Raw genomic sequence first — 27,339 nt, forward strand, 5'->3', positions numbered from 1 at the left:
TCTGGGGCGGTGTAAAGGTATAGTGTTGGGCATTTTCAACAGCAAATGAGAGAGAACTCTTAAAAATGGCACAAGTGCCATTAACATTAAGGACTATAGCTGAAGAATCTCCACCTGCCCTATGTATAAAAATATGGAAAAAGTTTCTCATGTTAGACAAAATGTTCTCTCTAGAGAGAGACCTATTGGGTTTCCAAATCTGTCCTTTTCTCAGAAGGGAAAATAATTCTGAACTTGGGAACTACAAGTTACTCATGTAGAACTTTACGAGAATAAGATTTTTTTTTTTTTTGGCTGTCTTATGGGGCTTGAGGAGAACTTAGCTAATATGCTTGAAGCTCTGTGTGTGTCTGATCCCCAATACCAAACACATAAGAGGATTTATGTGATAGTGAACTTGAGGGTGTTTACAGACATTACTGGGAAATTCATGGCTTCTGGTTTTTTTTTTTTTTCTTTCTTCCTTCCTTCCTTTCTGTCTCCCCCTCCCCCACCCACAGCTTGTTTGTTTGTTTCTGACCTGGACAAGTAGCTTCTCTTTTGAACTTTTTCCCTTATTGCTCGAAATCAAATGAGGAGACTCACATCTGCCTATTGGTAGAGGCATGGTAGAAATGAATGTGTTGCTGTGTGTCCTTAAAAATAGGTAGGTATTGATACCAAGACAGACAAAGTCCAAATTGTTACCCTCTGTGGTTGGTCCATGATGCTTTGGTAAAACAAGTTCTGACCCTTTGCATAACACTGCCTGAGGGCCTGATGTAACTCAGACAGCCCCTTGTTATTTGTCATCAGCAGCATATATTGTAGAATGCAAATGCCTTACAGGAATCCATTTGGGTGATTAGAAGAGGTCACCTAACCTGGGTAGAGAAAGAAAGGATTTTAGTTGAGAACAGGAAAAAGAGGATTTTCTCCCAGTAGACTTTCTTATCCTTTCTTCCCAGCCTTCAAGAAGATGAGTTCACATCTGGCAGGGTGAGGGGAGACCTGGCCATGTATTCCCCCTTTTGCAACCTGACTTCAGAGGAATTTAGGAACTATGGTAGTATGCATATCTGTGACTCCTAGCCTTGCCTTGCTCAGCAGAGTTGAAAGTGACCTGTTGGCTCTCATAGGCACCTTCTATTGAACAGCATTCTCATTCACCTCTGAGCTGCCTTTGTAAAGGGAAGGGAATGAAACTTAATTGGTAAAAATGGAATTTGGGTGGAACTTTTCTCGGAAAATGACTTTATACCAAGTAGACAGTAAAAGGATTCTTCCCAGAATGAAGAAGGCTTTTCTAGTAGCTTCTATGGTTGCCACTGCCTTTCCCTGTGGTTTGTTTTTATGTTTTAAGTATCTTTGGAAATGTGATGAGAGGAAACCAGAGAAGCCCTTTGAACCAGATATGACAACACCGACCATTTACTGCTACTATTTAAAGCACACCTCACTCTGAGCAGTGAAAAATGTCAGTGGCACTTTCAGAATAGATTAAGTGTCTGGCTCAGCAGCAGGGCAGGAGTCTTTCAGAGAACACAAATGAGGCTAAGCATGTGACAACTGATACGGTGTGGTGGAATGGTTCTTGAGGCCCAGATTCCTATGAAATTATACATTGAGCATCTTTGAGAGTAGATTTAGTTTAGCTTCAAAACAAAACAAAATTTAAAGCCTTGGCCTCAGTGGTGTAATTACACTGTCTGTACACACTCATACCTTGGGTGGTGCTTGGAAAACAGCCAAGGTTAGACAAGGAAATTTAAAGTCATGCTGTTGTTTCAGCATGTTTTTTACATGTGCTTACACACAGAGCCACTTCTGAGGTAATTCCTCATGGACAGTGACACCCTTTTCCTTCAAGTAGCATCATGGAGAGCCTAGATTGTTGGTATTCTGTGTGTCCAGCATTCTGTTTGTCTTGGCTGGAAATGGAAGCAGTCTTCTTGGCCCCAGGGGACCGGAGCCGTGATGGCTAGGCTTTGGCAGCATCTCAGCCATGGTTTCAGGTGGCTGTTTCTCTAGATGCTGGGAATTGAGCCCAGGGTTTCATACATGCTATACCAAGTCCTCTACCATGGAGCTAATCCCCTACCGTGTGTGTGTGTGTGTGTGTGTGTGTGTGTGTGTGTGTGTGTGTGTGAGAGAGAGAGAGAGAGAGAGAGAGAGAGAGAGAGAGAGAGAGAGAGAGAGAGAGACACTGTCCCTGTATTATGCAGGTGTGTTTCTGCATACCCTCTGAGGGACTATCACATTACTCCCTTGACCAGAGGTGTCTTGCAAACCTGACCTAGGCTAATATCCAAAAAACCCCAGCTATCTTTCTCTGTCTGCATCCATCCACTTCTCCACCACCGGATTTACAGGTGTGTGTGCAACCATGCCCAACATTTTTTTCGTGGGTTTGGGGGATTTGAACTCAGGTGCTCAAGTACAAAGTGGTCTTAATTGCTGAGTCATCTCCTCTTCCTCTTGGGGGAGGAGGAGAGGTGTTCTGCAGGGATCACAGTCTTTGTGGGAGAGCATCAAACTGTGGCTTTCAGGTGTGTAGCTTCCTGTGTACACAAAGTGTGTACACAGAAACTCCCTTTGAAGGAGGCTCCATCTTATGCTTTGTCTTACATTTAGAAGAGGCTACTTTTAGTTGACCTCGGTTGGTTCAAATTCTGGCTTGCCCACCCCCTCTAAGAGACCCTTCAAGGTTACTCTCATCTTCTCCTCACAATGTTGCGAAGATCAAATGAAAAAAAAAAAGAAAAAAAGAGTGCACAGTATAACTCTGTCTATGGTGTCTGAAAACTATTCTAATCTCTATGCTGTGTGTGTTAAACAGTAGTTCAGGGTGTGAACTCTATACAAACAAGCTGGAAACACCATGCAGGCAGGCAGGGCTTTGGATAAGGTGCCCCTGCTTTGGGATCTGTTTCTGCCCTTGTAAAGTGGTGGTGATAGAGACTCCAGGTTAGAGGAGAGCTGGTCCTTTATAGCATGAGTTTGCTCTACCTGTTCCCCCACCTTTATTTTTTGTACTGCACGTTCCAAAGCATAAATTGCTTTGATTCTGGCTCTCAGAAGCATCTACCACATTTAAGAGAGGCCAAACTAAGAATAATGACCAAAGCTGGAGCTCTTCTTGTTTGCCCACCGGGGATATGGACATTCAAGCCTGATTAATTTTGGCGGGAGGTTCAGTGTCTAGGGGACAAGTTTTTAAGCCGACCTCACTGTGCTAATGAAATAGTGACGTCAAACAGATGCATAGCACAGATTTGCTGCCATCAGCCGCCAGTGGTCACCTCCAAAGAGCTAGGATTCCCACTTATGGCAGAGCAGTTTTCTGTCTAATGCTTTTAAAGTTAAGAGGTGACTGGGCCATCCAATAAAAGAGCCAAATACCAGGTTATGAAGAAAATGTGAACCCTAAGTACCCATGCCCCAGCATGCACAGAGAATCAAAACATTGACTCTGCAAAATGAAACACCACTCCTCCTGCTTCTGGCGGTTGGCAGTCTGAGAATCCCAGGATTGAGGGGTTAACGACAGGACCCGTGTGGAGATTTGTGAGAACAGATGGAAGAAACCCAGGGGCACCTTTCCCTGTCAGAGTTCAGCACTGATGCAGGCCAATTTCGGGGTGGGGGTGGGATGGTCTTTGCAGTGAGGAGGCTCCCCTGTCTGCAGCCCTGGGCTTTCCTTTCTCACTCCTGGCAGCACTATCTGTCTCCTGCAGTAGAGCCACGTGGAAGTGTCTTTGTTGGTCTAGAGTGCCTGCTGCAGTGCCCCTCAGCCGTGCCCGGGAGACCCCTCTGTATTTAGCTTTGGGTTTCCTGGTACTGTAAGCCTTTCCTGGCTGACACAAATGTTCGATGATGAAAAGCAGCCACCACCATCACTCCAGTTTTGGAGCCTTCCTGGCTCATCAGCACTCAGGAAGCCCTTGAAATAAGGTGAACTGAGAAAATATTGCCAGGACCTCTGCAGAGTCGTCGTTCCCTCCCCTCCCCCCACTTCTGATTACACACACTAAGTGCCGCTATCTGTGTAAATAACCTTCTCTTCCCCGCCTCCCTCCGCCCTCTCAGCTCCCCCATCCCTGCTCTTAGGCTCTCTGGCGTGATAAATAGCCAGGCTACTGCACAGCGTGCACCAACACCTGGGAATAATCATGCAAAAATAACAGTGAGAGACTGCGGCGCGTCTGTTCTTGACATTAACTTTCCTCAGTTTGACAGGCTGCCACCACCAGCTGTTAGACTTACGAGTCTTTTTTATTTATTTATTTTTTTCTTTCCCTAACTGGAGATGGCTGCTTTCCTATTTTGGCCTCTACTAGGTTGCATCAGTATCCCATCATGATGACAGACAAGAGCATTGACAAAGGAACCCTTGCTAAAACTGCCAGTACTTTTGTTCTGATTTTAATTCTCGTTGTTAGTCCTATATAACCCCCAGTGAGTTTTAAATGAGGACCATCTGATTAGGTGTATGTTTCTTCCTCTAGGAAGCTATGCAGAATTGCCTCACTTGAATTGCTTTTGCATGTAGTAAAGCCTAACCTTTGGCTTCATAGGACCAAACCACCCATCAATTTCCTTTCATTCAGGTCTCAGTTGTAGTTGCAATTACCATAATATTGATGGTAGGACTAGCTCCTGCTTAGTGAGTGTTACTCTGTCCTATGCCCTGAACTAAGGTTGCTTATATGACTCCATGTCACCTTAGCTAGGTGAAGACAGAGGAAGACAGAGTCACGAAGAGATCAAGTGCCTTGCCTGAGGTTCCATAGTGAATGGCCAAGCTAGGATTCCAGCGCTAAAGACCATTGTCTGCATCTCACTGTTGACCATGAATGTCCAACCTTTTCCACTCCTCCCTGGAATGCATCTCTCCCGCTGAAGTTGCCTTTCTGGCCCATTTCTGATTGTTTAATTAGTGTTGATTGATTCCCTTGATGCAGCTTGCAGCTTTGGGGCACAGGGACTTGGGGCCATTCTTTTTGTAGCAGGTTGCCCCGAGGTTAGCAGATAGAAGGTGCTCTTTAGTGGGTGTGGGTGTGGGGGGTTGAGGTGAATGGAAGGAGACTCAGGGAGGCCGTGTGAAAAACAGAGGTAACTGGAGATTAGAAGAAGAGAGATCTTGGAGTAACTCAGGACTCATCAGGACCTCTGGGGTGCTCTCGTCATTGCTATGAAGCTATAAAATGGGGGAGGATCCTGCCAGCAGACTGCTGCCAGGTCTCGGTGTTTGAAAGAGGCTATATTTCCCCAGGCTGAGCTTCTCTGGGCGAAGGCCCCTTTTCTTATACTTGTAGCACACTTTAACCACATTTAGCCATGCATTTGGAGGGGATTACAGATTTCTGTTAAGTATAGTAGCATATAAAAAGCAGTTGTGTAAGGTTGTGTGCACAGTACAGAGAGCTGGAATATCAGACTGGGGGGCTTCCCCACCCTTTAAGCCAGTGTTCACTGAGCTGTACCCTGTACTGAACACTCCTTTTGCATGAGCTATCTCAGTCTTCCCTGCAACCCAGCGGGTGTGATGGTCCTTACCAGCTCCATTCTTAGATTCTAATCCTGCTGTCCCATCCATTGGCTCAGGGCCCCACAGGGCATGAACTGGTGGAGACAGGACTTGAACCCTGGGCTCCTGCTAACAAAACCCTAGATCTCGCCCGCCTCAGCTGGCCTGCTCAGAAGGAAACTGCTGCCTTCCAGCAGGCAGGCCTGTGGAAATGGTTGCCAACCTCTCTGCATTAACAAGCTCCATTGGCTGAAGAAATTATGGCCTCGGTGTGGATCAGTGACCTGAGAAATCAGGGCACAGAAGAGTTGATTTTTTTTTTTTCTTTTTTGTATTACTACTGAGGCTGGGTATGGTAGTGAAGCCTTGAAATCCCAGCACTAGAGAGATGGAAGTAGGAGAGCCCCCAGATTGAAGCCAAGGCTATGCTGTTTAAGGAGCCCTTGCCTCAACAAATACAAAATTAACTCTAGAATATCTTTTAAGGTCCTGCTTTCTGTACGGTATGTGTGCTCTGTGTGTACCATCATGACACACACAAGAGAACTGAAACCTTTTAAGAGGAACATTTTCACTGGGGCGTTACCTGGTAGAAAATACTGGCCATAGTCTGAATATTGCAGTCCGATTTAGTCTCCTGGGATAGGTGATTCCCTTGTGAATTCCCCACTACACTATGTTCTTCTCAGCTCTGCTGGCTAATATGGCTGTTAGCTTATTGTTCTTGCATCAAAAAAACAGGGGCGGGGGAGACACAAGTTCTCCTATCGTTAAGTGGATTGGTCTAGGTGGCCAGTCCTGCTGGAACATTCGGTGACGGTCTCAGGCACACAAGGCTGCATGTGGCGGAGGTGAGGAATGTGTGTGGGCTTTGTGAAGCATGTTCTCAATCATTATTTGAGCTAATGGCCATTCAGGTTCTTCCCTGAGCTCTTCAGTATTGGTAAATAAGAGGAATGCTTTAAAAAATAGCGCATCTGCCAAGTAAAACACTCTGGGAGTGGGTGTAATTCCCACCCCAAAAGTCCTCTTTCCCTTTGGTGACCTCTAGGGAGGAGGGTCTGCTGTAGGCCACATGGGTGGTCTCTGTGCCCCACCTCTTCAAGACTCATAGGGCAATGGGGGAGAATGCAGGGTAGAGCAAAATCTAGTTCTGCTGGAAACAAGAGTTTTGAGCTCCAGGAGGAAAACCAGGATAATAGGAAAAGTAAGAGAATACTTCACTTTGACAATCAAAGATACGAATATTTGATATGCCAAATGTTAAGGGCTTTAGACTATTATGTCTCTCTCTCTCTCTTTTTTTTTTCCTTTTGGTTTGGTTTTTTAAGATAGGATTTCTCTGGGTATTAGCCCTGGCTGTCCTGGAACTCACCTTGTAGACCAGGCTGCCCTCCAACTCAGAGATTATTATCATTTTATGAGTAAGTTTGTATTTATTGCCAAAGTCTCTGAACCCTCACTTCCTCATTTGGGAACATGTTGGGTGGGGTTTCCATATGATCACCACCAACTCAGCTTTGATCATTACATTTGGATTGTGTTCATGGAAATAACCATGCCTAGCTTATTTGAAGGTCTTTGCTCTCACGACACCCAAATTCTTCAGAAATTTGGACTTGGGGCTGGGAGTGTCTCTCTGTGCTAGAGCATGGGTTGAGCCTGATCCAGGCCCTGGGTCTGGCCCCCACAACAGCGGCAGCAGTGGTAGCAGCAGCAGCAACCCCACAACTAAAATTTTAAAAAAGTACCACAGATATTTTAGGGTGTGTCCCAGGCAGCTCTGTCTATAAGTGAGGTTGTGTTGCGATGGGGATTCTGAGCTGAAACAGGTGTAGTAAGATTTGTTAGCAGTATTAGAAGTCTGAAGAATCCATATTCCAGTTGAGGAAAGTGGGCCTCAGGGAGGTGAAAGGAGGAGGGAAGGTCACAGACAGTGTCAGGCCTGGAGTCAGAAGCCCAATGTGAACACACAGTACACCCAGACAGGTCCCATCCATTGTCCACTCAGCTCTTACCTCCCAATTCTGAATCCTTGCTCTATTGACTCCTCACTTCTTTTATTCTGGTCCAGTTTCTTACACATCAACTCAAGCCGTCTTTGTTCTCAGCATGGATGGGGGCTGTGGCTCAGGCCACTTGAGGCTTTTTTCAGAAAACCGTTCCATTTTGTGCCATTAGCTTCATACCACCTAACATCATCTCGCAGTTTTTTAATTTTGGAAGGTAATTCTCATCTCTCACAGGTTTTTAGCTGCAATAAAGACTGAAGTTAGGATGAGCTCTTTCTCCCTCCCCCATACTAATTTTCCTTCCTCAGAACCCCCTTTCTCATTTGTGAGCTCCCATTTTAAAATAGGAGCATTTGGTGGGAACTTGGAGCCTCACTTTACCATGCGTGGTTCCCTGAAGGCCTAAATCATCACCTTATCGGGAACTTGGTCCTGCTGGGGGCTTTTCTTTCTGAGACTGCCATCAGGACCAGGAAGGCAGGACAATAAAAATTATGATGCAAAAGAAGTATTATGGCAGCTTTGAGAGCAGGAAATTAAGTTTCTTTAACATGCAGTTGGGTGAAGGGCTGTTCTCTGGTATCTAGAATCACTCAGGCAAGTGAATGTCAGTTCATCACTTTAGGTGGAATGCAAATTGTAGCTGTTCCCCTGGTCATTTCACCCAGGAGCACACACAGACAGGCTGCCTCCACCATTCAAGGAGCCCAGTTCCTTATCTGACTCTATTGAAATACTCACATTTTATTAGTTTTTTTTTTCTTAAAGCAACAAAAACTTTATACATAATATTAAATCTGTAGCCAAAAGGCTGCAAAGAGACTTTATGAAACAAGGGATAGATGCACAGCAGATTAGATCGAGTTTTACTGGGTCAACCATCTGTGAATCTTTCTTAACATTCACTGTTAGTTTACCTGACTGATAATGAATGCAAGATGCTGTCCCTTGAATTGAGGCCCTGTCTGCACACAGTGCGCAGGTTAACTGGAGTCCTAGTGCACAGGTGTGTCCCTCTGAGTCTTTTTCACAACCGATGACCTGTTTCCAAGGTCAAGTCAAAGCTGTTCAATAGCACTCCTAGTAGTTGTTAAGTGAACCAAATGAATGACTGGCAATCTGTCTTGGACACTTGTGGGCTTTAGTTTCATCACAGTCTGCTGTCTAAACTTGGGAAGAACACCTTTGCTGTCCTTCTGAGGTTAGGGGTGCAAAGGGGACATTCTTGTACCTCAAGGCCTTGTACTTGGCTGCAATATCCATTTCTTTGGATTGAGAGGCTGGGGGACGGGGTGGGCCACCAATCCTGTGTCAGGCAAGCTCCTGGGTCATCTTGTTAAAGTGCATCACTGAAGGCTTTGTGGGTGGGGAGGCTCAGGTTGTGTGGATGCCAGGCATACACATTTATTTATCCTCTTTATAAATTCCTGCTAAACTTCACGCTAGAACACTTAATTAGGAATTGGTTCTTAACACAGGCTAATATTCAGCTTACGTGCTTCACTGTGTATAATCAAGTTATAAATTTTATAGATTCAGCAGAGTAAGTTAATATATTTTAGTAGTGATTTAATTCATTATGGTTTATAAAGTTCTCTGGGAACAATTGTAGTCCATCTCCTTTATTTAAATGTCCAATAACACAGACATTGTTCTTTACTAGTATTTATCAGTTTCTCCTTTAGATAATGTTGTAATTTTGAAAATGAGGTTTCTGTCTGAGTAGGAAATAGTGGTAATTTTACAAAGCATTTTCATTCACATCTCCAGAGACTAAAAGATGGTCCGTTGGTGAATTGAGAAGGCCCGCTTCTCGTTCAGGAAGCTAGTGCCCCCCTCTTCACCTTCTTGGACTTGAAAACACAAAATGCTCATTTCTGGTCTGCTGCTATTTTGACACCACGAGAGCACTCAAAGCCTATGGTAATTGCAAATGGAATGTAGAATGATGATCTGTTCTAGAAGCCATGTAAGAAGATTGCATTACAGAGAACTCCCAGAATGCATCACCCCTGCAGTAAGCCTGTCTGTCTTTCAGGTTGACCCCCTGTTTACAGTGCCGGCACCACCGCCGCCGATTGCCAGCAGTCTCGCACCTCAGATTCTGCCCTCCTACTTTTCCCCATCTTCATCCAATATTGCAGCACCAGTCGAACAGCTCTTGGTGCGGACTCGGTCCGTGGGTGTCAATACGTGTGAAGTTGGAGTAGTGACAGAGCCAGAGTGTCTTGGGCCCTGTGAACCTGGGACCAGTGTCAATTTGGAAGGGATCGTGTGGCATGAAACAGAAGAAGGTAAATATCATTTATTTTTTATTTATCTCCCTCTGCCCTCTTCTCCATGGTGTTATCTCTGTCCATCTGTGAGGGGGATTTATTTGTTTTGTGGTTTGAGAGGGCAGAAAGGTGGTTGTAGGCCCTATGACTGGGTTTAAATAGTGATGCTAAATCGTTGTGTTCCTGGCTGCTTGTACCTTAAGGAGCCTTAAAATGCTTCTCCATATTGAGGGCTAATGCGGAGGATGTGTGAGAAGCGGGGTCAGGAGCGACTTTCTCCTAAAAGTTATCAAGGAGACAGAGCTCAAGCTCAGTTGATTTGTGGTGTGCCAGCTAGTTTGTTTCTGTGGCGTCTTCTATATATCTATCTACCTTCTGAATCTAGCCGTGGCTCTTGCGCACAGCCAGGGCCATCGTCATGATGGAGCTGAGGCTGGTTGGTGCTCAAAGCTAATGAAGCTAATGTCAAAGGTTTAAGGCCCAGTTGAGCCAGTCATCTCTACTGCATCCTCAGACAGAACCTTTCCTGCCCCTTAACTCGGTAAGCCGTTTGGCAAGTGCAGCCCATTAGTCACCGGGGAAACACCGCCCGGGAAACTGGATCCCATCTATCACCGCCATTGGGAACCTAAGTCAAGAGTACCAGCCACACAGATAGTGGGTCCAGATCAGGTTGCCACGTCTCGTAGCACATGGTGTGTGGAGTGTTTCAAGTGGCATGCACCATTAACAAGCCAGAAGATACTGAAAAGCAATTCCCAGAGAGGGTGAGCAGCCTGCTCCAAGTACAGTGAGAAAGAAGAGCAAGGAAGATGAAAGAGGGAGCACACTAGTTTCAAGAGGAGTGGAGACAATGAGCATGGGAACCTCTTGTCCCTTCAAGCTAGGTTGGTCAAGGGTAATGGAGATGGACGACAGCTGCAAATATCTGGGCATCTGTGAGGCCAGTCGGGGCAAGGCTGAGTGACAAGAATGGGTGGAGACTGAATCTTTAGTTGGACCTATTAAGGGGGAAGGCTGAAGATACAAAATCAAAGGAGGAAGGTAGATGACATTCCTGGGAGGCTTCGGTGTACCCCTACGGGGCCGGGGGAGGGGGTTATTGCTGGACAGAAAAAGAAATATTTTATTTCTGGCTGCTTCAAGAGAAAAACAAAGATTATTGGAGAAATCTTTGGATTCCACTACGACATTCCATGCACTCTTGTATGGCCTATTTCTTAATTAACAATTAAAAACAAAGACTGCAGCTGATGCCAATAATAAAGAAAAAGAATTAATTGTACAGTAAAAAGGAATGAAAATAGCAGCTACAGGGTTAGTTCTTGTTTATGTAAGTAGAAGTGATACCTCCAATTTAATTTGACTTGTGAATTTTCATCTCCTCCATCTTTGAAGTTTTAGTTTGGGTTTCTCACCACTCTGGGAAACTGATGAACACAATACTATCAGAATATGGGACTTAGAGAGTGATGTGAGAACAGATAGATAGAAACTTTTCTTATTCTACCTGTTCATTCAGGATCCATTCCCAAGACCAAGGGCCAGTCTCTGTCTGGTCCCCACATCCTCGTGTTGTACAGTTTTCCTCCCTAGGGTTCTCTCTATAGAGCAGAAGTGGTGGAGAAGGGATTTGGATCAACCCCTCAAGACATTAACAACATCACAGTTAATTAGTTACATCAAGATTTTCAGCAACAAGGGGGAAAAAGCAGATTTGGAGAAAACAGGGGTTGAATTCCATAAATTTGAAATGGAAAATTCACTCATTAACGTGAGACACTGTCTTCCTGTTTCCTAATGGGTTTATTGCTTGTCATGATTTTATTTATGTAAGTGTGGAGTAGGACAGGCTTCCTGCGGTATAATCTCACTGGGTGGTAACTGTTATAAAATTAGCCATAAGTTTTCTGGGACAGTTGGGTTATTTTTCAGTTTGCCTAGAAGTCTGTTTAGTTTTGACTTTTAAACTTGGCCTTTTATAAAAGTAGATTATTTAGAACATGGGGGTTGAGAGGTTGTGATTAAAAACCAGAGTACATGAACTGAAATAGAATTCTGATACTCTGGCCCTGTGTTTAAATAGCTTGAAGATATTGTTTTGATAATATATAAATAAAGCCATACTACTTCCACCCTAGACTCTAAAAGATTTTTTTTTGATTTGAAACAAACAAACAAACAAACAAGCAAAGTTTCCCTCTGTGCTGAAGGTTGGCACTGAACTCATGACCCACCTGACTCTGCTTTCTGACTAATGGGATTCCAAACAAGTGCCACCATGCCTGGTGGTCTCCAGATTAACTCATTTTCTATGCCTCCACCCAGCCACATCTATGGGTGTCTCTGCACCAACTCATAGCTATAGAAGCAAGGCATAATAGCCAACCACAGGCAGGGCCAGTGTCCTTGCTCCCTCACACGTGCCAGGACATGGCATGTGTGGCTGTTCACTGTGGAGCCAGAGCCATTTACAGGTTTATTCTTGCTGAATAAGCTAAATTTCTGATCTCTGTAGAATTAAAGAACTAATCTTTATGAAGGCCTGGGTCCTGAGACATGTATTCCATACACACCCATTTTCAAGAAGGGAGCATTTACTTTTTCTTTCTTTCTTTCTTTCTCTTTCTTTCTTTCTTTCTTTCTTTCTTTCTTTCTTTCTTTCTTTCTTAGTATCGTGTGCTTAAGGCCTTGGCATCTATTTAAAAATTAAACTCAATTGACTATTAATTTTTCCTTTTCAGGGAAAGCAGAGAGACACAAAACAAAGACATTTGGAGCCAATTATTTTGCAGAGCTCAAAAAAGGACAATTTTAAGGAAAGACGTGGGAGCAAAACAATATACAATAATTTGTCCTATGAGGTTTCACTAAAGAAAGAACTGCTTGTCTCCATACTTATAAAATTGTCAGGCACCTGTATAACTGAGCTGAGTCAAATCCCTCCATTGCTACTATAAAGGGTAGTGTTTTTCCCACATTTAATTTGATAGTTCATTTACATGTGTGGAGGTTGTATATGCCTGTGTTTTCAGATCCTAGAATTTCAAGAATTCATAGTTACAGTCTCCCAGGGATATTGGATATTTCTTGTAACCTCTTTGAGGTTGGGGAAGAATAGTGCAACCGAAACTTGACATTGGGTTAAACACTTAGTTGCCTCTTGTTCTAGGAAGCCCTCATTGCATTCAGCTTTCTTTAGGTGGTCTTTGCTTCTCTTTTTACTGCCTGTAGTGAATTTCTAGTTGTTCAAGAACCTAGTTGTGTTCAGGAATAAAGTGTTAATAGTATAGTTGTTTCTGGAAAAAATTAGCCAGCTTCAGAGATGCTTCCTTCCTAGGAGAGGAAAACTATTTCTACGTGTGGATGTTTGCTTATTCTACTCTGATCTTTCTTCTTTAAGGTGAATGTTTAAGAGCAATGATGAATTGTACAAGATTACTCACAGATGTTGGAAGAATTTCCATAGCATTTCACCCATGACATTTGGGACACACATGCCTAAAGTATAAGAGTTTGTTTGACAATATGCTCTTCAAAAAGAGCAGCGGGGGGGGAATTGGTGGATTCAGCACTGTGTGTAAATACATGTGTTGAGCTTGGTGTTAGGAGTCTTGAATGGATTTTCTTTTGCACTTTATTGAAGTGGGCAGGCTCAATGCTTATTATATACTTTTAGTTATATGCACATGAGTACATCTCTGGATATTTGTACATGAGTGCAGATGTCACAGGAAGCTAGAAGAGGGTTTGGAGCCCCAGAGCTGGAGTTACAGGTGGCTGTGAGCCGCAGGGCACAGGTTATGGTGGCAATTGAATTCTTGACTGATGGACCAACTCGCCTCCCCCTCGATTATGTTTCTTATTGGGCCTTTTTGTGGTGGGTGGCCACATATGAGAGAAAAAGACTTGGTTCATGTGTGCCCTGTGTCCATTCTTAGGACTGTCTTTGCCCTTTCCTTTAGTGTTCTAATGGTTAATGAGTAAAGCTACTTAGAAAAAGGAAAACTGCCATTTGCCAATGATGGCCTCTTGAATACCCACAGAAAAACAGAGCATGAGTTCTCAGCACTGTGCTATTGACTCACTCAAGAAGGGATGGCTTTTATAACCATCAAATACCCAAGTACCACTCTAGGTACTGAGTCAATCTGAGTTGGCATGCATGTGGCATTGGTCAGGTTTGGTTGCTGATCTGCCACTGGTTTAATATTCCAAAAGTGATTGTAGGGGCAAGTGGGGGAGGAGAGAGCAGAGGGAGAACATGAGGTACTTTCCTTTGAAGGAATCACTTGCATTTATAGTCTCGAGTTTCCAAGCATAAAATGAACAGGGACACTTGCCTTTACCTGATGGTTACCAAGACCTACCAAATGCTGAAGTATGGCAGGGGAGCATAGTTGTTCAGATACTAGTAAGTGCCGGAGTCTTGAACATCCATTCAGACAAACCACAGAGAATTTGAGGGACAGTCTTCAGGAACAATCCACTGATACCACTCTTAATCCTAATACAGTGGGAGGCACTTACTCTGTAGTTTTCAAATGAGTAAGTTTATTTCTTTGTAGTTTCTGCTGAATTAATCTTGAACTATCCTAGAAACCAATAGTAATGTTAATGTAGCATACATCCTGGAGAAGATGGATCTCACTTATAGCCCCAGCACTCAGGATACAAAACGAATGTGAGCTTGAGGCCAGCTTGGGTTCCAGGGAGACCCCATCTACAAACAAGCAGACAAACCTTGCTTAGATCATCAATGGGGGTTTCCTGGGAGACAATAGAATACCAGTGACTGAGTGAGTGTGGTTGTAATGACACAGAGTCACCTTGACAGGAGGAATGCCATATAGGAACTTCACCAGTGCCTTTGGTTTCCAAGTTAAAAAAAAAAAAAAAAGAAGAAGAAGAAAGATGAATACTTAGGAAATGATTGTTTTAAAAGGTAATTAACTGGAGAAATAAATGACTTTTTTAAAAAAAATCACTAGAGATTTTCCTAAATTCCGCTTCTCTTGGCTCTCCAAAGTCATAAATGTGCAGTGCAGAATTTCAAGATAACTCATTAAAAGGCAAACGATCTGCGTAATTGAGGATAGCCTAAAATACAGCATTATGATTCCCAGTCTGCCGTGTTTATTTCCTGATCTCACTACTTCAAACAGAATGTTTCTTTTGCATTTCTGATTAATTTGAGAAGAGATTACATACTAATCCAGGCTTACACCGTGTTTTCTGTGACTCGAGCATGGAGTTTGTGCGGTGCTTTGCCGAGTGAGAGACTGTTTATTGAGGTACCTAGCTGTGTCGTTATAAATTTGACTGTGATCCACAGTGGCGTGAAATGACATTGTTGACTCTCATGCTTCATTATCCTCTCCCGTCACTGATAACCACAAAGTCACAGCAAACGTTGAGATAAAGGTGACTGGAACCAGTGACCAGTGCTCAGTTGAGGTTTATCATTTCATATGTTTGTCAGAAATAAATAGATGTTTAGTTACTATATTGGTGAGAAAAGGGGTCTAGATTTGACCCTCTACAGAACCCCACAGAGGTTTTGAGGGGCTACAAGAACTGCTAATTATAATTAATGCCACTGCATGCCCTGGACGTGAACTTAAGTCTTTCTTGTCCTATTTACAAGGAGGCTGCCAGTGAGTGTGCAAAATGGTTTCTTGAAAGCAAGCCACCATCGCTGGTGGCAGAGCAGAGCACAGGTTGTATCTTCCAGAGTTCAGGTTCACACAGAAGGGAATCCCAAGTAAAAAAAAACAATGCAAGTGTTCATTGAACACTTAGCTTCCTCTTCTCATTCTGAGAGCAAGGTGGTTGTCTTGTTTTGCTTTTGAGGTCATTTTACCAAGTTGTCCTAGGAACAAGGCATCCTCCTGCTTCAACTTACTAAGTAGTTGATCCAACATCTTTAAATTTCGAAAATATTTATAAACCTAGTTGTGGTTATGCACGCCTTTAATCCCAGCATTCAGGAGGCCTCAGAGGCATGTAGATCTCTGTGAATTCAAGGCCAGCCAGGTCTACAGAGTTGAGTTCTAGGACACCCAGGGCTACAAAGAGAAAACCTGTCTCGAAAAACAAAGACAAACAAACAAAAGGATTTGTCATAACAGAACCCCGTGAGGTGCATGAATGCTTTCCTGATGAAGTAACCTGTGCAAACTGTGGGTACAATAAGGGTTGCGACTGTGTGTTTTGTTGGAAAGCCAATACAGCCACTTTTCCTCTTGTCAATGAAAATAACATGCTGCTTTCAAGTAGGACTCAGCTTTTAGACCAACGTTTAATTTTTGGTTATCTGTATCTGTCCTCTGGTTATGACATCAGGTGTTAAGTAATGGAGTAGAAGCTTTGAACTCACTTTATGAAGACGTTTAAAAATCTTTTTTGTTGCTTTATTTCAAAGACAAACTTCTGTATTTGAATACAGAACTTCAAGCATCCAGAAGTACATTTTTCTTAGGACTTAGATGTGAGAAAAGATGAAAAGTGTGTGTGTGTGTGTGTGTGTGTGTGTGTGTGTAAATGGAAATTTTAAGAGTCTTGATGTTACAGTGACTTTGAACTGAAGATACATTTATAATTACAAGATGGAAACGATCTTGCTATTTGCAAAGAATAGCTACTGACCCATCTAGACACATCGATTGAAGCATTTCATTGATTTTTTTTTACAATTTTCATAGCTTTATTGAAATGTAACTCACATAACATGCAATCTGTCCATTGAAACTGTACAATCCATTGGTTTTTCATTGCATTTAGAGTTAGGCAGTCATCATTACAATTAATTTCCAAAGGTTTTCATCACTTGCAAATGAAACCAAGGGCCTTAGTCCTCCCCAAGTGATGTTCTCATCTTTGTTCTTGATTCTTTTCTGGTTCATGGGTGAACATGGGGTTTGGGGGTAAGACAAAGGGTTAATGATAAGCACTTTCTTTGTGCCTGGTGTCTGTCAGGTACTGATTTCATTTAGACCAAAGCAATCTCACTGTCCCCATTTCTGCTCTAATAGAGACCTGGCAAGTGGGAGCCTGAGTTTGAACTCACTGCAGCTGGGCTTTGAGACCTTGCTTATCACGACACCATGCCTTCTGAATTTCTGCTTTCCTTCCCTCAGCGTTCTAGTGCAGTTCCCAAGATGCTGGGAGGAAAGAGGGAGGGAATGTGGTTTGGTAACCGGAGGTTTCATCTGAAGTGGGAAGGAAAAGTTCCTTTGTATTTGTAGTTCCAAAGTCTGGTTTGGCAGTTGTCCTCAGACTTTAGCTGGATTGATATGTCGACACTGTCCTTTCCAGCCCCACTATCCTGAGAGCTGCTTAGGTGTGAGTCACTGTTCTGTCAGTGTCAGATTCCCCCACGCCTGGCATGGAACAAGCCCAAGCACGCATATTTGTTGACTGTTGGATAAGTTCATGGAACAAAGTGATACAGGCTAAATACCTGTGTAAGTTGGAGTAGTGGAGCTTCCCAGCCAGGAATATATTATTTTTTAAAATTGTTTGGTTTAGACAATGAAAAATAGCTCTAGAAACACTTTATTGTTGATTTTTAAAAATCTATTGAAAAATCAGGTTGTAAAATATAATTCTGCTTCTAAGCTTGTTATTATTTAATTAATCAGGACAAAAAGAAAGCACAATCAACATTACTCATTCAGTGATGGTGACATAATTCTGAGGATGGGGCACTTGCCTCTTGAAGAACAGAGTTCCGTCAGCAGGACCCACATGATTAAAGGAGAGAACTAACTCCTGAAAGTTGTCCTCTGACTCACACATTCAAGTCATGGGATACCCATCCCCCCACACACATAATGCACACACGAAATAAGCAAATGAATGCAGTAGTTTATACATTCTTTATTATCCTCAAAATGATCTTTATTTTCTGATTATAAAATGACCATAAATGGATTCTGGATGGGTTCATGTAGGGCCATTTGGGAATAAAGACAAAAATATGTAATAATTTGCAATCACTACGAAGGTGACCCTTAGTGTGCCACTTAACTTTCTTAGCATTTTAAGATTGTTAGCTATAGGTAGAATGTTGCACAAGAAACTCTAGAATTGAATCATTTCTCAACTCTCATCAATTCTCAGAGTGCAGTTACACATGGCAGGATTCACTTCTCTTTCAGACTTGCCTAATATTCCATGTGCGCGCGCACGCGCGCGCACACACACACACACACACACACACACACACACACACACACACACACACACCCCTCATATTCTTTATTCACTCTTCCCAAGGGCCATTATTTCTACATCTTGATACAGTAAGGGAAAAAAGGGGGGGGGCAGAGCCCATCATGATGTCCTGATTGCAATGCTTTGAGGGTAATTGTCCAAAAGTGTGAATATGATCTTTTGATTTCTGTATAATAGTTGCCATGTTGGCAGACATCAGATGGCATCTCGTCATGGTTAGATTTACATTTTCTGGATGGTTAGTGTTTGAGCATCTTTTCATGTGCTTGTTGGCCGTTTATTCATGTTTTTTGGAGAAATGTACGCTGAGGTCTTATGATGATTTTGTGAAAAATTATGTATCAGAGGTTTTTGCTAGTGTTCTTTCATTGCTGGCCTAATGTAGGGTTCACAGCTGCTCCCTCCCACCCCTCCCACTGGCTGTTCTCCCCATGAATGTCTCCCTTGCTATAAGGAAGCTTTTAGTTTTACATAACTGTTTTGCTTTTTGCTTCCCACAGGATTAGCATTTTCCTGTGCATTCAAAAGGATAGTTGAGCTCATATGCTAGATAAGGTTTATAGCGATTTGAACAAACATTTAACATGTTCATTAAAAATTGGCGTCAAACTGCCTTTGCAAAGTGGGTGAGCCAGTTTTGCACCCCCATCAGAAGTGAATAAAAGCTCCTGTTATTCTGCATTGATAGCACTTAATGCTCTCAAGTTCTGAATTTTGACCAGTGGAATGAACGCCTTGTTTTAGGTGATTTCTCTGAGGAGGTTGAAGCAGTGCTTCCTGGGCTTAATCGCCATTTGTGTGTTTTCTGTGATGGTTTGTGTCTGTTAAGATGGTTGGGCCATTTCAAACATGGTTTGTTTTCTTGCTACTGAATTTGAAGAGTTCTTTGCCCATTTTAGATAACAAATACTTTCTCCCAGTCCTTAGCTTGTCTTCTATTCTTCTTAGAATGGTTTTCTCCCTCTCTTCCCTCCTGCTCCTTGTCAAGTTCATCTAGATTTTCTTCTTGCTATCTTTCAGTTTTATAGTTTTATACTTATGTTGAGGTCTGTAGTTTATATTGAATAACTGTTGCGAAGGGTGTGAGGCTTGTATCTAGATGTTTTTTGGATGCATCTGTTGTAGAACTTTTCTAAATCTGTTGCTTTTGCGCCTGTGTCAAAGATAAGTTCACTATGTTAACATGTGTTTATGCCTGAGTGCTGTTATGTTGGAATACCTTTATTCATTTCTGGCAAAACCACAATCTTGATTACTATAGCTAAGTATAAGGAAGTGGTTCTCAACCTGTGAATCATGACCCCTTTGAGGTTTGATTGACCCTTTCACAGTGGTCACCTAAGACCACTGGAAAACACAGGTATTACAATTCATAACAGTAGCAAAATAGCAATGAAAATAACTTTATGGTTGGGGGTCACCACACCTAAGGATCTCTAGTAAAGGATGGCAGCATTAAGAAGGTTAAGAACCACTGCTCTAGAGTGTATACTTTATATATTCTTAAGTAATCTTTGAGGTCATGCCATTGCAGTCTCCCAGCTTTGTTGTTCTCCTTCAGCTTTATATTGGCTTTTTTTTTTTGGGGGGGGGCTCTTTGTCTCTCCATGTTACCATTAGAATCAGTTTACCAGGGTCCATTAAATAACTTCCTGGGGTTTGGATTAATATTGCACTGAATATATATATATATATATATCTGAATATATATATATATATCTGAATATATATATACTGAATATATATATATACATATATATATATATATGGAAGAATTAACATTTTTGACTATAAAGTCACCCTACAAATGTGGTATCTTCATTTATCCAATTCTTGGATTGCTTTAATCAAATTTTATAGTTTCTCTTATGTAGATATTGTGCATATTTAGTTAGAATTATTTTATGCTTTTGTGACACTAATGAAAATGATATGTGTTTTAAATGTAATCTTTTTTTAAAATGGTCCTTACCTTTATTTAGTGAGCATGTGCATGCTTTCACATTTAGTGCTCTCACAGGTATGCCGTCGTGTACATGCGGAGTTCAGAAGACAGCATGTAGGAGTCAGTTCTCTTCTTCCACAGTGTGGACTCAGGGTTGAAAGTCAGGTTGTGGCTTAGTGGCAAGCATATACTTGCTGAGCCATCTTAATAATCATATGTTTTAAGTGTTAAATTCCAATTGTTTGTTGCTGAGATACAGTAGAATGACTAACTTTTGTGTCTTGTGTTTTGGAACCATCACTCATTAGTTCTACATAGTTATGTTGAATGTTACCTTCTCTACCCTTTTTTTTTTTTTTTCGTCATTACATACAATTAGGCATGGTGGCACACACCTTTAATCCCAGCACTCAGGAGGCAGAGGCAGGCAGATCTCTGACTTCGAGGCCAGCCTGGACTACAGAGTGAGCTCCAGAACAGCCAGAGCTAAACAGAGAAGAGAAATCCTGTCTTTTAAAACCAAAAATACATCTATGTGAGCGTTTATAGAATCATTTCTTTAATTATTGTCTTTATTATTTTCTTTGAAAAACTATTTAAACGTTAAAAAAAAAAAAGACTAATTCTCAGTTGGATGGTGGTGTACACCTCTAATCCCAGGACTTAGGAGGCAGAGGCAGGTATCTCTATGAGTTAGAGGCCAGTCTTGTCTACAGAATGAGTTCCAGGACAACCAGAGCTACATAGAGAAACCCTATTAAAAAATACAGTACAATAAAATAAAAGACTATTCTGCCTGTTCATTGTTTAGGTGTAGGACCAGGTGTTGTCCTTGTTCAGGTCTTGTTTAGGCAGCCATATTGTTGAGGTATCTTGGGTCTAGATTTGTCTTTTCTAGGAAACACAATCTTACAGCAGACTTCTCAATCCTCTGGCTCTTACACTCTCTTGAGTATGTGAGATATTCTGCTGTTATTAAGGTCCCTTGGAAGGTGAGTGTGGTGGAGCATGACTGTACCAACTCAGCATTTGAGAGGCTGGAGCAAGAGACTCATGTATTCGAGCCTATGCTACACTGTAAGACTGTTCAGAAAGGAAGGCACTTTCTACCTTCCTCAGAAGCATTTTTCTTGGATGTAGGATATTCTATAGAACGAATGTAATTGATTTAATTAACATTTTTTCAGTGCCTATTCACATTGCTTTCAAGTTTTTAGTGAACGTAAGTTCATAGGATGGTATATCTTTATGAAAACTGTGTGGCTTGTTTGTTTTATACTTTTTGAATTGCAGTGTTGGTATCAGTTTTCAAGGAACTGATTGCTAAGCCTATGAACACAAGAATTTGTAATGTACTAGGCCACATCGTTATTGCCTTTCTGGAACGGACTGGACCAGTGTGCACATCCTAGATGGAAGGATGTGAGTATTTTTTTCCACCAGCCCAGCTTTGGACCCACCTCCATTTCAATAGCAGATGGGATTCGGTTCTCGGTTCTATGTCTGGCTTGTGGTGCTGATGTCCAGGTTCACTAGGCTCTGCCTCAGCAGAGGCCTTTGCTCTCCATCATAGAAAGGCTTTGCTTTGCCTCTGTTTGTGTCTGGAATGGCATTTGTAGTGTCCCATCCTCCAAGAAAAGTGAAGGAAGTTAAAAGAGACTTTTAAACACCACAGATTCCAACCCACAGCAGGGAAATGTTAGTCCAGTCCCCAGTCCCTCCAAGTCACAGCCACTTAGGCTTGTCTTCCCAAATTACCTCTGTCCAGCTTTGTTTCCTCAGAGACAGGAAGACGTGAGGACAGGATACTAATAGAAAACCCTTTGATTATCATAACCTGTTTATAACACACAATTTGTCATTTGGCAAATTCAAGCAGTGTACAGATTTCTCTCTGACACATCCAAGCGCTGCCTGCCTCTTTTGCTTCCTCCTTGGCAGGTTGGAACTATCAGGGTACTTTTTAGCAATAATGTCGACCAAAGCACACCCATATGCCCTCCTCCTGCCTTCCTGTTCAGAAAGAAGCTTGGCTGGTATTTCCTTGGCAAAGGGAAAATAAGCCGTAATGTGGGAGAAGGCATATCATAGGTTCCAGATAGCTGTTCTCAGCAAAGAAAATTGTAGGAATTAGGCTCGTGGGCACAATTGCGGAGCGTCTAGCAGGGTCTGACATCACCCATTCAGGAGACTCGAGAGGGGCAGATGAAAAGTGCAGCGAGGTAAGCAAAACCCTGATTGCTCATTTGGAAATTTCTTATAACTGAATACTAAATCGAGCAGTCATATGCATGCTTATATTTATTTCTTCCATAATTAAGCCTCCCGACTCAATAAGTATCTGAGGCACTTTTGTGGCATTTCAGTCTCTGAATGTTAGGAAGGTGGCACCTGAACCTATGTGACACAGGACGCACTTGGTGTCTGTGTCTGCACCCTTAAACACTTTGGTCTGGGGAGATCCTTATTGTTAAGGTTTGAATCGGCCATGCCCCTCTGTCAAGCTCACACTCTGAGCACCTGGCTCCCAGATGGTAGTGCCGTCTGAGTAAGTTACAGAAGCTTTGGGACATAGCTGGTAGATGTTAGCCACTAGGCATGGGACTTGGAAGGCTGTGCCTGCCCACAGCTTTGCTTTACTGTACTGCTTCCTGTGAGGGGCCACATGCTCTCACTGCTGAGAACGTTATCGGGCTTTCTTTCCTGTGATGGAATGAAACCCACTGAATCTGTGAGTCAAAATGAATCCTCGTTTAAATGGCTTCCTCTGGGCATTTTGTTATAGCAATGAGAAAACTAGCACACATGCATGAAGCTCTTGCCATCTAATTAGCCTCATGTCCTTTATGTGGCAGGCTCCCATAACAAAGTGCATTCTTCTTTTGTTTTGTTTTGTTTTGTTTTGTTTTTTGAGACAGGATTTCTCTGTGTAGCTTTGGAGCCTATCCTGGCACTCATTCTGGAGACCAGGCTGGCCTCGAACTCACAGAGATCCGCCTGCCTCTGCCTCCCGAGTGCTGGAATTAAAGGCATGTACCACCAATGCCCGGCTCAAAGTGCATTCTTTTTAAATATACTATTTTAGTTAATTCTTTGGCAATTTCATACAGGAATATAATGTCTTTTGATCATATTCTCTGCCCCCCCAATCCTCCCAGATTCACCCCTTCCAACTTCATGTCTTTTCTTATCTCTTGCTCTCCCCAGATCCCCCCCCCTTTTTTTTTCTTAAAACCTGCTGAGCCCATTTTTGTACTGCCCATAGACTCATGGATACAGGCCACCCCTTGGAGAATGATCACCCACTAGGGGCCACACCCTTAAAGAAAGCTGCCTCTTCTTTCCCTCAGCTGCCAGTAGCCCTTTCAGGTAGGCATGGATGTTCATGTGCCCTTCCCGCTCCTAGCTGGACTGTTGACTGGCTTGATCCTACAGAGTCTGGGTCAGAAAATCACAGCTTCTGGCCCTGTCGTTTCCAGAAGACTGTGTTTTGCCCCCAATCCTCCCGAACCTCTGACTCTTAGTTTTTCCAGCCCCCATGATGGTCCCCAAGCCTTAGAGGGAAGGCCGTTGTTCTGAGAGTTGTTCTACACAGTAGCAGAACATCTACACAAAGTAACTATTGGCAGCATCTTTTTCAGGATCTCTAGTTCCTAACTAAAAGTAATTGGTTGTGAGCGTATGGATGAATGTAGCTAATTTTTAAAAACTGCCAAAAAAAATAAACATTTTCCTGTCTGTTAAGGTTTTGGCTGATACATGGGAAACTCAGTTTGGCTTATAGAGAGAAATGTTTTTTAAATTTAATATTCACTAAATAGTTTTACAGAATGCCCCAAATGTAGTTTTCAGCTATGTGTTTCATAACAAGAAAAATCAAAACAACCATCCACTTTCCTTTCCTCGGAGAGGGGGCACCACATGTTCTCAGAGACACCCATGGACATCGAAGTCTTTGTTTTGCCATATAGATGTCTCCTTGACTCCTTGACATCTACATTGACAGACAACTTTTGAAGTCACTCAGATCAAAAGAGCCGGCTGAGAACATTTAACACATCTTACTTTACTGGAGCAGCAGCTGAGGCCAGCTTGTTTAACAAAATCCAACCAAGGCAGTTGTCCTCCATGTTCCTTAGCTTCCTGAAGAGACACAGTCACTTTTCAGAATTCGAAAACAAATTCGAAAACAGCACGGGAAGTTAGTCATGTCTTACCGGCACCTCTCCTGTACAAGTACAGAATGACTTTTTGTCCTAACAGGTGTGTGGGAGTAGATACCTAAGCTGGGTGGAACCTGAGTCAGGAGAAGTCACGTTGGCTTGGAGCACTGTGAACCTGTCACCAGGGTGTTTGCAGCAATATGGTTGTGTGAGAGGTGTCTTGCTTTCAATAAGTGTTTGAGTACTCAAGTGCAGACTTGGAATCCTCTCCTCTGGAAGGCACCAGAGCCACACTGAACTCTCTGTAGCCCCCCTGCTTGGTAGGAAGACAGGAAGGCAATGCATCTGCTAGGGAGGGTGGTTTTTGTTTGTTTGTTTGTTTGCTTTTATTTGTTTAGTTTTGAATTGATGATGGGACAAATAAACCTAATGGGACTTGGAGAATAAGGTGCCCATTTTCAAAGAAAGAGCATGTTGTGAGCTACTTAAAATTATACTGACTGGGTGCTGGGTGGTGGTATCACACACCTTTAATCCCAGCAGAAGCAGGTGGATCTCTAAGAGTTGGAGGCCAGGCTGGTCTATAGAGTGAGTTCCAGGACAGCCAGGACTGTTTCACAGAGAAACCTTGTCTCTAAAATCAAAACAAAACAACAACAACAAAAAGAATTATATTGACTGACATGAATCTTTAGTGACTTAGGAGAAGAGGGTTGCCTTAAACCCCCAGTCAGTTACTCGAGAATTCCCAAAGTGTGTACCTTCCAGGAGATCTCATTTTATGTCTAGCTTGTGGATTAAATATCTTGAAATAAATACCATGAGCTGGACCAGTCTCCATGAGCCCACAGTTTCTTGCATGCAGCAAGTTTTCTAAATAGGGAATTTCAATGAAGCATATCATGTGTCAGATGTGATTGTTAAGTCTTTGAGGCTGATTTAAAGTCGCCATCTTTATTTTCTCACACTGAAGAAAATAAATTGGTGTGGGAAATTTATGCCCTGTTGTGCAGTCAAGACAGGATCCAAGAGAGAACTGAGAGGCACAAAGTTCCAGGACTTTAGTGTTGGCTTGGGAGGGATCTACCTGCCCTGCTCTGAACCCACTTCAGAGTTCCAGGAGAAGGGTGGGCTGTCCCACACTAGACTCCTCTGAAGAGTCAGACTGGCAGCTGAGCCCAGTCCCTGGAAGCTCAGTTTCGGGTTTGCATGATGAAGAGTTACTGTTCTCCTCTAGGGTTACCTCTCCTAACTATGTGGTCAGGAGACTCACTCTTTATGTTATACTTAATCTGGGCGGGTTGCAGATATGACAGCAAGGGGTAGGTTGGTCCTCTATGCTCACTGGGAGGAAACTGTGGGTGTATTTTGCAAAGTAGAAAGACCAATTTTCAGAAGAGATTTTGTGTTCTTGAACTATGAATTCTGGCATCCCAACTTGTTATGGTTCAGTGTTGGATGTCACTCGCTTGTATTTCCTTGAGGTCATTAATGAAAAGTGATGAAAGGGTAATAACGGACACGCCTGGTCTGTTGGTAGGCACAATTACATTGATTAGAATGCAAAATGGAAACATTGAAATTCCTCCAAGGCAGCCAGAGTCATTCTTCTACTGCATGTGGACTCCTTTTTCTCTTTCTTTAATCTTCCCTCCCCCCCCCCCCAATTCATTCACTCTTTTTTAAGTAGGACTAGTAAGAAGGCAGGCATAACCTGACTGCAAATTCTGCGTCTTCATCTCCTGTGTTAACCACTCAGAAGGAGTATTTTATACTTCGTACAAAATGTTGTCTGTTAAGACCCAAAGAGACATGATTCCATAGCTCAGGAAGCATCTGTAACAGTTTTGATTTAGAAATCTTTTGTTTGTTTGTTTGTTTTGTTTTTCAAGACAGAGTTTCTCTATAGCGTTGGAAGCTGTCCTAGAACTAGTTCTGTAGACCAGGCTGGCCTCGAACTCAGAAATCTGCCTACATCTGTCCTCCTGAGTGCTGGGATTAAAGACATGTGCCACCACTGCCCTGTAGAAATGTGTGTTTTTGTTGTCTGCAATATTCTACTGTCTCTCCATCTAGTACATTTTTTAGGAAAAACAAGGTATTATGGTAGAACCCTTGAGTCCTCAAGAATGCAGTCCTGACTACTCCTAGCTGCACACCTTTTGAGCAAAGATGGGGAGCTAAACTAAGGGAAAACAGATTAAAGTGACAAACAAACCACAACAATAAACCAAAACTAAGGTGGCAGAATTGCCACAGCCCTAAGGCAAGCATAATAAATTGGTTTTAAAGGAGAAGACAAACAAGGTGTGAGGGTTCATACCTATAACCTCAGCATCTGGGTGGCTGAGACTTGAGTTTGACACCAGCTTGGATGCATAATGAGTTTTGGGGAAGCTACAGTTTGATAGTATGCTTCCAAAAAGGCAGAGGTGGGAGTGTGTGTGGGGGGTGGTATTGGAAGACCAGACTGGGGACTGGTCTCATTCCTCTGTCCCCATTTGTTACATTAATACCTGTGTGTATAATAGCCTGGTGAAATACTTTGAATGTATTGTTGCCTCCCCTGCTTTTGTAGACACAATCTCCTGTTCATTTTGACAGTTAGTGCATTTTCCATAACTCAAATGACAGGATGTGGGTCAGATGTGCCTTGGGACTTAGGAAGATGAATAAGGCACAGTGAATGAAAGGAACTCTGGAAAACAGCATTGACTTAGGTGTCAAGAATGTAGTGCTGGGTTTGGTGGCACGTGCTTGTAATCCCAACATGTGGGATTAAAGGTTGAAGCAGGAGGATTTTGAGTTTAAGGCCAGCCTGAGGTATACAGACTAGAGAAAGAGAGACAGAGATAGAAATACACCTGGAGAAAAAGTTCGTGCACCAGGCTACGGCCTCAGTGTTCATCATTAGCTGTTTTCTCTTGGCCTGGGGCCTGTTTTTCCTCAGGTGTGAAATGGAGTGGGCTAGAGTGCACTGTTGATACATGAAGTTCTGGTAGCAAAGGAGTCTAATGATCTTAGCTACTCGTGCCAGAGTAATCACAGACTTGAAGGGTTCTACAGAGAATCACTCTGATGGCATTACTCTTAAATACCCTCTGGCCTAGTGCCATGGCCTGTTGGATGGGGAGGCTTGATTTGAGTCTTCATAAACTGGTACTTCTAGGATTCCTTATTTACTCAAACCACAAGT

The 27,339-nt window shown here is 42.7% G+C and overlaps 1 protein-coding gene across 6 annotated transcripts in view; it reads left to right on the forward strand.

The window, feature by feature from the left end:
* Window positions 1–27,339, forward strand: part of LOC100754481 (zinc finger protein 608) — a 108,395-nt gene that overhangs the window by 34,514 nt on the left and 46,542 nt on the right. For all 6 annotated transcript variants that reach the window (XM_027400919.2, XM_027400916.2, XM_027400920.2 and 3 more), the window contains one exon: window positions 9,560–9,815. In XM_027400919.2, the coding sequence (XP_027256720.1) occupies window positions 9,560–9,815 (256 nt within the window). The remainder of the gene's footprint in view (window positions 1–9,559; window positions 9,816–27,339) is intronic.

Source organism: Cricetulus griseus, chromosome 2 (assembly GCF_003668045.3).
Source record: "Cricetulus griseus strain 17A/GY chromosome 2, alternate assembly CriGri-PICRH-1.0, whole genome shotgun sequence".
NCBI lineage: Eukaryota > Metazoa > Chordata > Mammalia > Rodentia > Cricetidae > Cricetulus > Cricetulus griseus.